Source organism: Danio rerio, chromosome 8, assembly GCF_052040795.2.
Source record: "Danio rerio strain M-AB ecotype USA chromosome 8, GRCz13ab, whole genome shotgun sequence".
NCBI classification, from domain to species: domain Eukaryota; kingdom Metazoa; phylum Chordata; class Actinopteri; order Cypriniformes; family Danionidae; genus Danio; species Danio rerio.
Genome location: NC_141028.1, coordinates 55,922,501 through 55,935,218, shown reverse-complemented (window position 1 = coordinate 55,935,218; position 12,718 = coordinate 55,922,501). Strand labels below are relative to the sequence as shown.

General features: G+C 35.1%; 1 protein-coding gene across 50 annotated transcripts in view; it reads right to left on the bottom strand.

The window, feature by feature from the left end:
* Positions 1-1,620: 1,620 nt before the first annotated feature.
* Positions 1,621-12,718, bottom strand: part of prdm16 (PR domain containing 16) — a 452,417-nt gene continuing 441,319 nt past the window's right edge. For 27 of the 50 annotated variants that reach the window (XM_087265342.1, XM_087265343.1, XM_087265349.1 and 24 more), the window contains one exon: positions 1,621-7,421. In XM_087265342.1, coding sequence (XP_087121468.1) covers positions 7,409-7,421 — 13 coding nt within the window. In that variant the 3' untranslated portion in view covers positions 1,621-7,408. Of the gene's footprint in view, positions 7,422-11,396; positions 11,569-12,718 lie in introns of all 50 variants that reach the window. The other 23 variants (XM_087265325.1, XM_087265326.1, XM_087265331.1 and 20 more) reach the window with 1 other exon arrangement.

Here is a 12,718-nt window from a genome sequence, read left to right as displayed (position 1 = left end):
TGAATACACAGGATATATTGTTAATTACAGATCAATTATGAGCTGTGTTTGAACTCGTTTTGGCAAAATACCACAAAAAAAGCGATTTGTGCGGCTTGTTCAAACTAATTTGCTTTTCCTTTTTATGCTGGTTCTCCTCACTTTCCGTTAGAAACAAAAATCGCCTTCAAAACTTAGTCAAGACTTGCTCCAGGATTATTGGTTTAATTACCTCTGAGGAGTCTAGCAGAGTTACACGAACAGCAAATGTTAAGGAAAACTTCAAGTGTGATAGGAGACGACTCCCATCCTCTGAATCTTTTTTGTTCTGTTGCCCTCTGGAAGAAGGTTAAGAAGCATCAAATGCTCTTCTGACAGATAAATTTACCTAACCTGAGGCAATAAAGCTTTACAACAACATTAAATTTAAGCAAGTTTTAAATTAAAATTTTTAATACATACAATTTATAATACATTAATTCCTATGTTTTTGTACTATTTATGAAGCATGCTGGATTGTGTTTTTTTTAATAGTGTTTGTAAGCGATCTGTCTCTTTATTTGTTTGTTGTTTCATGAAATCCTACTAATCTAATTGCCCCTGATGGGATTAATAAAGTTGTTAAACTTAATTTAAATTGAGCTGAATCAACTCAATCAGTTTTTTTAGGGACAAATTAATTGTTTTATATTCAATCTACTTAAATTTTAAAAACAATTAAGTTGACTTTAATTTTATTAATTTGTGTCAGGACAACGGGACCCAGCATTTTTAACAGTGAATGCAGTGCAAGATTTTTTCCTCTGATAATTTCTGCCATCTAGTGGATTCAGACGAAACAATGAGCAATATCACAGAGAAGAAAATTTTAAACCGAGTTATGTTTAATATTGTTCCATAATGTTAGTTAATTTAATAATAATAATAATAATAATAATAATAATAATAATAATAATAATAATAATGTGGCGCAGTAGGTAGTGCTGGCGCCTCACAGCGGGAAGGTCGCTGGGTCGCTGGTTTGCGCCTCCACTCAGTTGGCGTTTCTGTGTGGAGTTTGCATGTTCTCCCTGCCTTCGAGTGGGTTTCCTCCGGGGGCTCCGGTTCCCCCCACAGTCTAAATTCATGCGGTACAGGTGAATTGGGTAGGCTAAATTGTCCACAGTGTATGAGTGTGCGTGTGTGTGTGAATGTTTCCCAGAGATGGGTTAAGGCTGGAACGGCAACCGCTGCATAAAAACATGCTGATAAGTTGACGGTTCATTCCCCTGTGGGGACCCCGGATTAATAAAGGGACTAAGCCGACAAGAAAATAAATGAATGAAATGAATGAATAATAATAATAATAATAATCATAATATATTAACATTAGATAATGCTCTGAATATAAAAAATCGGACAATGAACGACTGTTATCTAACGTAAACAAAGATGAATAAATACTGTCATAAACATATTGTTCTTTGTTGGTACATGTTAGTAAACTAACAAAATGCAACTGTATTGTAAAGCTCTGTTGCAATCGGAAATGGTTTGAGTTACCTCAACTTTTTGGGTTTTACAGTGTATGACCATAACACAAGCCAGTTGAGTGCAATGATTCAGTGGGAATCCTTAATGAAACAAAATACAGCGTTCATATAAAAAGCACACAGGTTTTTATTGCATATCAATTTCATGTATAAATTCTTCATAGCATTGGAAAGATTACATTTGGTATACATTTCTATTCTACAGAATTAACATCAGAATCATGTCTTTTTCCATGAAATTGCTCTAAAGTACATCTTCAGTAATCACAAGCATCAAAAAAAAAGAAGAATTTCAGAATTTTCAGTATTATTCTACAATCCTTAAATTTTCCTCATTTATTTCTCTCCCACAAGCATATTGTTCAGTTCAATAACCATCTGCCCATAGTATTTAAGGCAGTAAACAGGACTTAAAAGTCAAACCTACTAACCTTACATGTACAATAAGTGCATCTACAAATTCATTGTTTTTTTTTTAATTATTTTTTTTCCTTTTTAATTTAAGATACACATTTCACAAATGGACACCATTATGACCTCTAAAACACAAGTCATGCACAATATCTTTTTAATAAACATAACAGAAGCAATATACAACTCATATCCAAATGAAACAAGCACCATCTATTTTCAAACCCATGAATTTTCAGACACGTCAATGTCTTTTTTTTTAACCATATTTCGAAATACTATACACTTTTATTTTTTATTTGTTTTTAATAGACAGAAACCACATGATCGATGGTTTTTGAAATGATACGTTTGTTTGCAATGTAACATTGGGCATTTTCATTGTTCATTTTGACCATATTTCATAAAGGATTTTAACAGTGTGGGTCAATTCCTTCACCGACAGCGCTTGCTAAGTACAGTAGTATGTGACATGAATTCTCCATACTCATAATTCCATTACATCTCCAGCAATCCTATGCATCACACAGGCGTTGAGTAAATAATATAGTGAGGAGATACAGTATGAAACAGGGTAAGATTCGTGTTTTTACACGGCGTGTTATCAAGCAGATTCCCTGTGACCGGCCAGTCAAATCCAGCTTGTTTGGTTTGTGTTTGCAGATAATGTTCAAAGCTGTTCTATCAGCGCTTGAATATTATATGCGGGTTTATTATGAAAGCATCTGGTTATAAAAAATGCCTGTATGACCCATGAGTTAAAGTGCTTGTTAAAACCAGCCCTGCTTGAAAAATTCCATTAAAATCGGTAATAAGGTAGAAGTTTAGATGTAAAGGAAAGGATGAACTAGGCAGATGTGTGTGTGTGTGTGTGTGCTGATTTTAGTGGTTTATGAGGATCATTTTGTATAATTACATGGTATGATGCAGATATTATAATGATATGGTGGTTTTGTGAGGATGTGTGTAATTCAAAAGTGTTAAAAATCATACTTAATATACGTAATTAAAGACATACTTTGGTTTTTGTCTTATTTTAAGTTCAAATATCTAAAAATTCATACACATTTTCAAGACAAGTAAAAATATTGTCTTGTTTTCAGAAATAATAATGAGTTTTTGCATTAAAACAAGCAAAATTATCTTGTTTATGCCTCGAATTTTTAAGTTTTTTGTTTGTTGTTGTTGTTGTTGTTGTTCATAACAGTGTTTCCCAAGCCTATTCCTGAAGGCACAGCAATAGTACACATTCTTAATCATTCTTAAGCTGAATCAACTCATCAGAACATTAGAAGAGAGCCCAAAACTTGAAATGAATGGTTCAGATAAGGGAGACATCAAAAAATATGTACTGCTGGTGTGCCTTTAGGAATCTAGTAAATGCTTCTTGATTTACGAATTTTGAGATATTTGGATTTAAAACAAGACAAAAATAATAATAATTTAAAAAATCATTTATTTCCTGCAGTTTTACTTTGTACTTATTAGGGTTGAGGTTAGGGTTAGGATAAGGCCATTTCATTTTTATAGTCGTTTTTACAGTGTAAAATACATTACGCCAATGGGGAGTCCTTATAAACCACCAAAACCAGTGTGTGTGTGTGTGTTTTAAGTGCTGAATTCAGATAATGACGAGTCTTTAAAATCCTAAAAAAAGCAAGAAGAGTAAAGCAAAGGTACGGATTCCTGACATTCAATCAAGAAAAGGTAACTTACATATTAAATCTACTCTACACATTCATGATATGCATTCAGCTTTACGATTCATTCGCTGGCTTCACAGTTCAGAGCTGAAGAAGGACTCACGTGTGTATTTGGACATCTTTCAGAAATCTCTTGTTAACGTTAAGCATCGCCGCTCTACATTTGATCACAAGCCACTATAAAAAGCAATTAGTTACTTAAAAATGAGAGTAAACATGTCTGTGGCAAGCTTGCTTTACTTAAAGTGAGTAACACTTTTATAAGTTGGAAGTGTTAAGTTCATTTGTGTAATAACCCAGCAGGCACACAACGTCATAAGACGTTAATATTAGGTTTGATTTAGGTCGTGACATCAGGTGACCAAAATTCGATGTCTAGCCAGCGTCTGAGGACAACTTTATTTTGACGTCCAATAACGACGTCAAATGACGTTGATATGTGGTTGATTTTAGGTTGTGTTGAAAAGAAACCAAAATCCAACATCTGATAGATGTCATATTGGTAACGTCCACACAACGTCAAGCTGTAACATCATTAGACGTTTTGTTGTTTTTAGGTTGTGTTGGAAAGTAACTAAAATTCAATGTCGAGGCAACATCTTAAACTAATGTCATAATGATGTCAAATACTGACATTTATTCATCAGGTATGGCAACCAAAACCCAACGTCTGATAGACGTCATAGTGGTAACGTCCACACAACATCAATCTGTAACATTATTAGACATTGATTTGTGTTGTTTTTAGGTTGCATTGGAAAGTAACCAAAATTCAACATCTGTCCGACTTTGGACATTGAAGTTGGGTTCTGAACTCAAACCGATTTTCATTTACAAACAAAATGCAACCATAATGTTGGGGTACCGTATCAATCTCCGTCACGTTGACATCCTGTCCACACAACATCATAAGACGTTAATATTATGTTAGATTTAGGTTGTGACGTCAGGTGACTGAATATAAATGTCTAGCCAGTGTCTAAGGACATTGTTATTTTGACGTCCAATAACAATGTCAAGTGACGTTGATATTTGGTTGATTTTAGGTTGTGTTGGAAAGAAACCAAAATCCAAAATTGAGCCAACATCTCTAACCAGCATCATATTGACGTCAAATACTGACATTTATTCGTCAGGTATGGCAACCAAAATCCAACGTCTGACAGACGTCATAGTAGTAACGTCCAAACAATGTCAAGCTGTAACATCATTAGACATTGATATTTGGTTGATTTTAGGTTGTGTTGGAAAGAAACCAAAATCTAAAATTGAGCCAACATCTTTAACCAATGTCATATTGACGTCAAATACTGACAATTATTAGTCAGGTATGGCAACCAAAATCCAATGTCTGATAGACGTCATGGTAACGTCCACTTAACGTCAAGCTGTAACATCATTTGATGTTGATTTTTGTTGTTTTTAGGTTGCGTTGGAAACCAACCAAAATCCAACATCTGTCGGACTTTGGATATTGACGTTGGATTCTGAACTCAAACCGATTTCATTTTTTTTAAACAAAATGCAACATCCCATGATGTTGGGGTACAACGTCAATCTCCGTCACAGCAGGCACACAACATCATAAGACATTAATATTATGTTAGATTTAGGTTGTGATGTCAGATGACTGAAATTCAATGTCTAGCCAATATCTAAGGACAACGTTATTTTGACGTCCAATAACGAAGTCAAATGACGTTAATATTTGATTGATTTTAGGTTATGTTGGTAAAAAAAACAAGATCCAAAATTGAGCCAACATCTTAAACCAACATCATACTTATGTCAAATACTGACATTTATTCGTCAGGTGTGGCAACCAAAATCCAACGTCTGATAGACGTCATAGTGGTAACGTCCACACAACGTCAAGCTGCAACATCATTAAACGTTGATATTTGGATGTTTTTAGGTTGCGTTGGAAAGTAATTATAATGTAACATCTGTCCGACTTTAGACACTGACATCGACCGGACATTGGATTCGGATGTCAAACCGATTTTCATTTTCAAACAAAATGCAACGTCCTACAACGTTGAAGTACAGCATCAATCTTACGTCACGTTAACATCCTGTGCCCTCATGGGAATTTTAAGACAACAGTTTACTCACTTTTTTTAAGTAAAGTCAACTAATCGCTTCCTACATTTGCAATACAAAAGCAACATCAAGCATTCGAATAGTTGAGAGTTTGATATGTTATTTAGGACGAGGTGATGAATCTTCGAATGAGATTTAGAAAACAAATGTGATTTCAAGACTCTGCAAAGAGTGATCAATCATGTAAAAATATCAACATATAATGCCCATCTATTTGAGTCACCTGATAGTTTAAGATTTTGTATGTATGTATTTATTTGAATCACGCAGTGCCTACGTTTCTAAATGGTTGAACAGACGCATCATAAACCAGACTTCACCATTTATGTGCTCAAAAACAAAACACATTCTTCTGTAATTCAGATTTTGGCAACTTTCTCCAGGAGGAAGAGTTTGAACAATTCTGAATTTTTTTGCTCCGTGATGTTGCAGTAATTTCAATCCTTCAAAAGAGTGGGTAACACATGTTTTTTTCTTCATTTTTTTTCATTAATCAAAAAAGAAATCAAAATAAATAAAAGACAAACACTCATTAATGTAAGTAGCAACAACAGAGGAAACCAAACAAAAGGAAAAAACTACCAACAGTGGAGGCGACCACTCGGAAAAAACGAAATGATTGTCAAAGAAAAAGGGGGTTATTTGGCACACAACACTCTCTGCTACCGACTGTTAACTTAGTTTGTACATCATACAACAATATCGTACAAATTTGGTCCTTCACTAAAGATTTATATTAACATTTAAGCACAGATGTGCTCAAAAAGGAAACAATACTGCTTACCAAAAAACAAAATATTACTGAATCCAACAAGAAGAAGAAGAAGACGAAAAGATTTTCCAATTGCCCCACTTGGAGAATAATTTAACTCTTCAAAACAAACGTTTCCGTTGGGACTAAAGGCCTGTATACAGCTAAAATACTTAATACCATAACAACAATAATTACAATGATGCTATACACATGAAACAACCGTGCTGCGTGATTTCTCCTATTTAGATTCAGATAGGGACGAAACCGAACTAAATCCAGCATAAACGTTTGCGAACTGCAGGGCGGAATAGTTAGCATGCTAGCTGTGGGATAAACGTACAGTAAGTGCCAATGCTGATCTACTGTAAGACTTCGGTTGGGAGTTAGCGTAAAGGAAACCCTAGTAATAAAATCAACTCGAGAATGGAATGCGCTTAAGTTGAACAAACACATCAGTCCACTCACATCTTCTCTGAGAGCGTTACGAAAACGAAACAAAAAGAGAGCAGTCTGTGAAATGCATATCATTGAAAATGAGGTGGTTTTTGGAGATGCGTTGGAGCTCTCTTGATGTAGCGAGAGAACATCACTACAGTGGGTAAAGCTGCAGACGGATAGATGCTGTATGGCTGGGACTGGACGATTTCGTGTTATGAAACTCTCCCGATTGATTGGTTCCTGTGTCTGTCGCACTCAACAGTACGTTCTCCTCCGTTCGCGCATAGTGGTGAATCGTCTCTTTTTTGACGCATCTTCGTGTTGGTCTGTAACTCCTCCTCCTTCTTCTCCCTCCGTGCCGTGTTCTCAGATGTTGTTGAGGGGGTGAAAGGAGCTCGCCTCCGACGGCCCTCCTCCCATGTTGAGCCAGGCGTCCAAGGAGTTCTGGGAGGATGAATGCAGATTGGTGTTCTCGGATAAAGAGAGCATCATTGCATAAGCCTGAGTGGAGAAGATGAGAGCAGTTCCAGTGTTATGCATGTGACATTGAATTGCCAGAGAAAGTAGACATTAAGATTATATTGAAACATCTGTTAATATTTTCCAAAACAACTAGCCAGAGAGTTATAGGATCAGAAAAATATCAATCTGTAAACTTTTTTTTTTTTAGATTTGAAATGAGGAAAATAAGCATGCATTATGGATGTGACCAAAAAAGTCTGCGAGTTCACAGTCTACAACATACTTCGTCGAAATTTTGAGAATTAAACCGCACGACCCAAAAGAAATAACGCTAATCAATAACAAATAACAAATATGATTGATTTTATAAGATTTTTGCATTTATGAGGGAAAAGCTTGGTTATGTATGTGACATCTCTCCATTATGGATGTAAAAAAAAGTGAAACTTCCACTTGTGTGGCTTTGGTCAATCAAATAGAATAGTTTGAAAACACTGACAGAGACATTTTTGAAAGTACTGTAAGTATTTTTAAAGTACTGTAAAATACTTGCTAACACTCAAAATGTAGAAACGGTTTAGCTGTTTTGATAAAACTTAATTTTTTTTGATGGGGAAATTTACATTTGGATGGAATAACTCATGAGAAAACTACCAAAACATCATCTTTGTGCATTTAAAGCCTGATCTCGAAAAGAAACGTGACTTTTTATGGTCAGAAAAGTCACTAATTTGCACAATTTAATTGTTACAAAAACATATATATATATATATATATATATATATATATATATATATATATATATATATATATATATATATATATATATATACATACTTTTTCCACATTTTCTTGTTACAGCCTTATTCCAAAATGGATTAAATAAATTTATTTCCTCAAAATTCTACACACAATACCCCATAAAGACAATGTGGAAAAAAAGATTACAGCCATTTTCAGATCTCTCCAGAGATGTTCTATAGGATTTAGGTCTGGGCTCTGGCTGGCCCACTCAAGAACATTCACTAAGTTGTTCTAAAGGCACTCCATTGATATTTTGGCGGTGTGCTTTGGGTCATTTTCCTGCTGGAGGATTAACCGTCGCCCCTGTCTCCCACTCTGAAGCATACCCATAGCATGATGCTGCCACCACCACGCTTCACTGTAGGGATGGCATTAGCCTGGTGATGAGCGGTGCCTGGTTTTCTCCAAATAGAATGCCTGGCATTCACTCCAAAGAGTTCAATTTGAGTCTGATCAGACCAGAAAATTTTGTTTATAATCAAATTATGGTCTGAGAGTCTTTCAGATGCCTTTTGGCAAATTCCAGGTGGGGAGTGCCTTCCGTCTGGCCACTCTACCATACAGGCCTGATTATTGGATTGCTGCGCAGATGGTTGTCCTTCTGTAAGGTTCTCCTCTCTCCACAAAGGAACGCTGGAGCTCAGACAGAGTAACCATCAGGTTATTGATGAACTCCCTGACTAAGGCCCTTCTCCCCTGATCCCTCAGCTTAGATGGCCGGCGAGCTCTAGAAAGAGTCCTGGTAATTCCAAACATCTTCCACTTACGGATGATGGAGGTCGCTGTGCTTACTGGAACTTTCAGAGCAGCAGAAATTTTTCTGTAACCTTCCCCAGCCTTGTGATTCAAGACAATCCTGTCTCGGAGGTCTACTTACAATGCCTTTGTCTTCATGCTTGGTTTGTGCATTGACATGATTGAATTTACAACTGAATTTACCACAGGTGAACTCCAATGAAGCTGCTGAAACATCTCAAGAATGATCATTGGAAACAGATTGTACCTGAGCTCAATTTAGAGCTTCACGGCAAAGGCTGTGAATACTGATGTACATGTGATTTTCAGGTTTTTTATTTTTTAATAAATCTGCAAGAATTTCAAAAAATCTTTTTTCCCATTGTCATTATGTGGTATTGTGTGTAGAATTATGTGTGGCAATAAATTAATTTAATCCATTTTGCAATAAGGCTGTAACATAAAAAATTGTGTAAAAGGTGAAGCGCTATGAATACTTTCCAAATGCATTGTTTTGACGTCTATGGTCTGTGTTTCATTCATATTTCAGCTTTCTTGGTCCATTTGATTGGTTCCCACAAAGATTTGGATTGAATTTAAATAAAACAAAACCTGCCAAGTGTAAACACACCCTACTGATATAATGTCACTTTAATTTAAATCATGTAATAAAGGTATGGAGTTTAAACACTCCACGCTTCCTGTGGATTGGCAATATTAAAACAAAACCATTGGCTGGAGTCACACACAAACGACACGTAACAACTTCACATGAAATGTCGAGACCAGAGGACAATCTAAAGATTGATATACAAGGAAATGACACAGAAAGCTTAGAGTGTTAGTCATGTTAATGTCATTCAACTTATTTTTTTTTTACCAATGCTGGACACTGAAAATATTCAATACTCAGAAATTAAAATAAAAAATGACAATGATTAGCTACCGCAAAAGTTTGTTGTACAGTTGAAGACAAAATTATGATTTTTTTTTGTCCTATGTGTTTTCAAATATTTCCCAAGTGATGTTTAACATTAAACCGTGGGGTATCTCTTAATATATATATTTTTTTTTCTTCTGGAAATATTATTAAAAAAATATTTCTTTTATTTTGGCTGGAATAAAAAAGGTTAATATTATTAATATTATTTTTAAAATGTATTTTTACCCGATTGTCTACATAACAAACCACTGTCGTCCAATACTTGCTTAGTTAACCTAGTTAATTTATTCAATTGCACTTTAAGCTCAATACTAGTATTGAGTACTTGCAAGATATCTAGTTAAATATTGTGTGCTATCATCATGGAGAAGACAAAAGAAATCAGTTATTAAAGCTAATATCTGAAAAATAAAAATCTCTCAGTTAAAAATAACTTGCCAAATATATATATATATATATATATATATATATATATATATATATATATATATATATATATATATATATATATATATATATAAAAATACAAATTTCACAGGAGGGCTAATAATCTTGTCTTCAACTGTATAGTTTTGCTGCATTTGTTTTTGCAGGAATTCCCAACCTTATAAGTTGACCCTTTATTTTATAGTAAATTACAAGTGTGTGTACACCCAAAAAAAAAAAAAAAAAAAAAAAATCACATTTGCTCTTTCCAGCAGGCACAGGACGTCAACATGACGTCAGATTGATGTTATACCCCAAAGTTGTGGGATGTTGTTTGGAAATGAAAATCAGGTTGTCGTCAGAACCTAACGTCAGGCCGACGTCAATGTCCAACCTAAAATCAACCAAATATCAACGTCTAATGATGTTACAGCTTGACGTTGTGTGGACATTACCACTATGGCTTCTATAACAAATTGGATTTTGGTTGCCATACCTGACGAATAAATGTCAGTATTTGACGTCAATATGTCTTTGGTTTAAGATGTTTGCTCAACGTTGGATTTTGGTCACTTTCCAACACAACCTAAAATATCAATGTTATTTAATATCATTATTGGACGACAAAATGACGTTGACCTCAGACGCTGACTATACAGTACATTGAATTTTGGTCATCTGACGTCACAACCTAAATCTAATCTAATTGTAATGTCTTATGACGTTGTGTGCCTGTTGCGCTTGTTTAAATTAATTTAAATGACCTGAATCAACATAATTCTTGAGCTTTTTTGGGAGACAACTTTCATGTTCAATCCACTTAAATTTGTATAAACTAATAAGTTAGCTTAATTCCTTTATGTTGTCCCAACACAAACTTTGTGTGGAACCCAGCATTTTTTTGACCATGTATATTAACATTATACACATTTACCATAATATATTATATATCATATTTATTTGACTCCTATTGTCGTCATTACAACAAACCCTGGCTGGGAAATCCTGAAAAATGTTGTAAAAGCAAAACTAAAATGAACTCAGTCCATATTCATGTATAACTCTCTGTCCTTCTCTCGTGCTCTGGAGCAGGTACGGTCACATACCTGGGTTTTAGCCTGCCTGAAAAGTGTTTCTTTCAGCGCCTCCGACTCTACCGAGGGGCTAAAAATGTCTTTAATGTCATAGGGCTCCTCGGCGGCCTTATGGAATTCCATGCCTTTTGGGAAACCAGGCAGAGGTTCCAGATCTAACAGGCCTGCATCCTCCTCAATACACCTGTACCGGGAAGGGGAGGGGGGAGGCCAGGGGTTTTAAAGAGAGGGGACCCTCGGTTAGATCTAAATACTCCCAACTGAATGCATTGGAGGAGCATGCGGTGGCAGAGATGGTGACGGGACATCAAAAAATAAATCAAACTAGCAGATGAAAAGCACACGACAAATGGTTTCAATGTGTATCTCTCTGTCCATGCAGAGTTACAGTAAGTCTCCCTTTCTTTCGTTTCACATAAAGGATGGATCTGTGAAACATTTAGATGCCGATGGCAGGGATGGGATGAAAACAGTGATGGAGTGAATGAAAACGTAACAGAACTGATTGGATGCTCTACAGAATTGCAAGACAGTGGTAAACTTTTTTTGTCTCTTCCTTTTTTTAAGCAGGCACACATACAGTACCGACAGATGACTTTAGCTGATTAGTTAGTGTTAGTTGGTTGTGAGTGAACTGACAGACAATGAGGCATCACAGGGGTAAACAAGATGGGAATCAACAACATACAGTACAATCCATTCAACAATATTTACAAGTTATTTTTATGTTCTTCTGTAGCCTGATAATGATGCTCGACTAAATATCCTGCATACTGTACTGTTCTCAGTTTTCAGATGTTCTCAAACGAACACTCAACCAAAACTCAAACCTTTCTGCTTACTAAAAGTGCAGTTTGATAAGATTTCATGAGTCACATTCTTCACTGTTGTTAAACAGTATGTGTTTGGGTGGAATAAAGATGAATTCATTAACTTATGTAAGATTTAATTTTGGAGTTTGTGCTTTTTTTATTGAGAAAGGCTCGTGAGCTAGAACTTGAGACACCCTAAGCGCAATGGCAATATGTTTGCATACATTTAATTCTAAATGAATTATTGCAATGTTAATTATTATAGTATTTTTGATGCCCAATTAGTAAACATTGGTATATATATGGTATATATACACACACATACATACATACATACATACAGTATATACATACATACATACATACATATATATATACAGTTGAAGTCAGAATTATTAGCCCTCCTGAATTATTAGACCACTTATTTATTTTTTCCTCAATTTCTGTTTAATGGAGAGAATTTTTTTTAACCCATTTCTAAACATAATAGTTTTAAGAACTCTAATAAGTAATTTCTTTTAT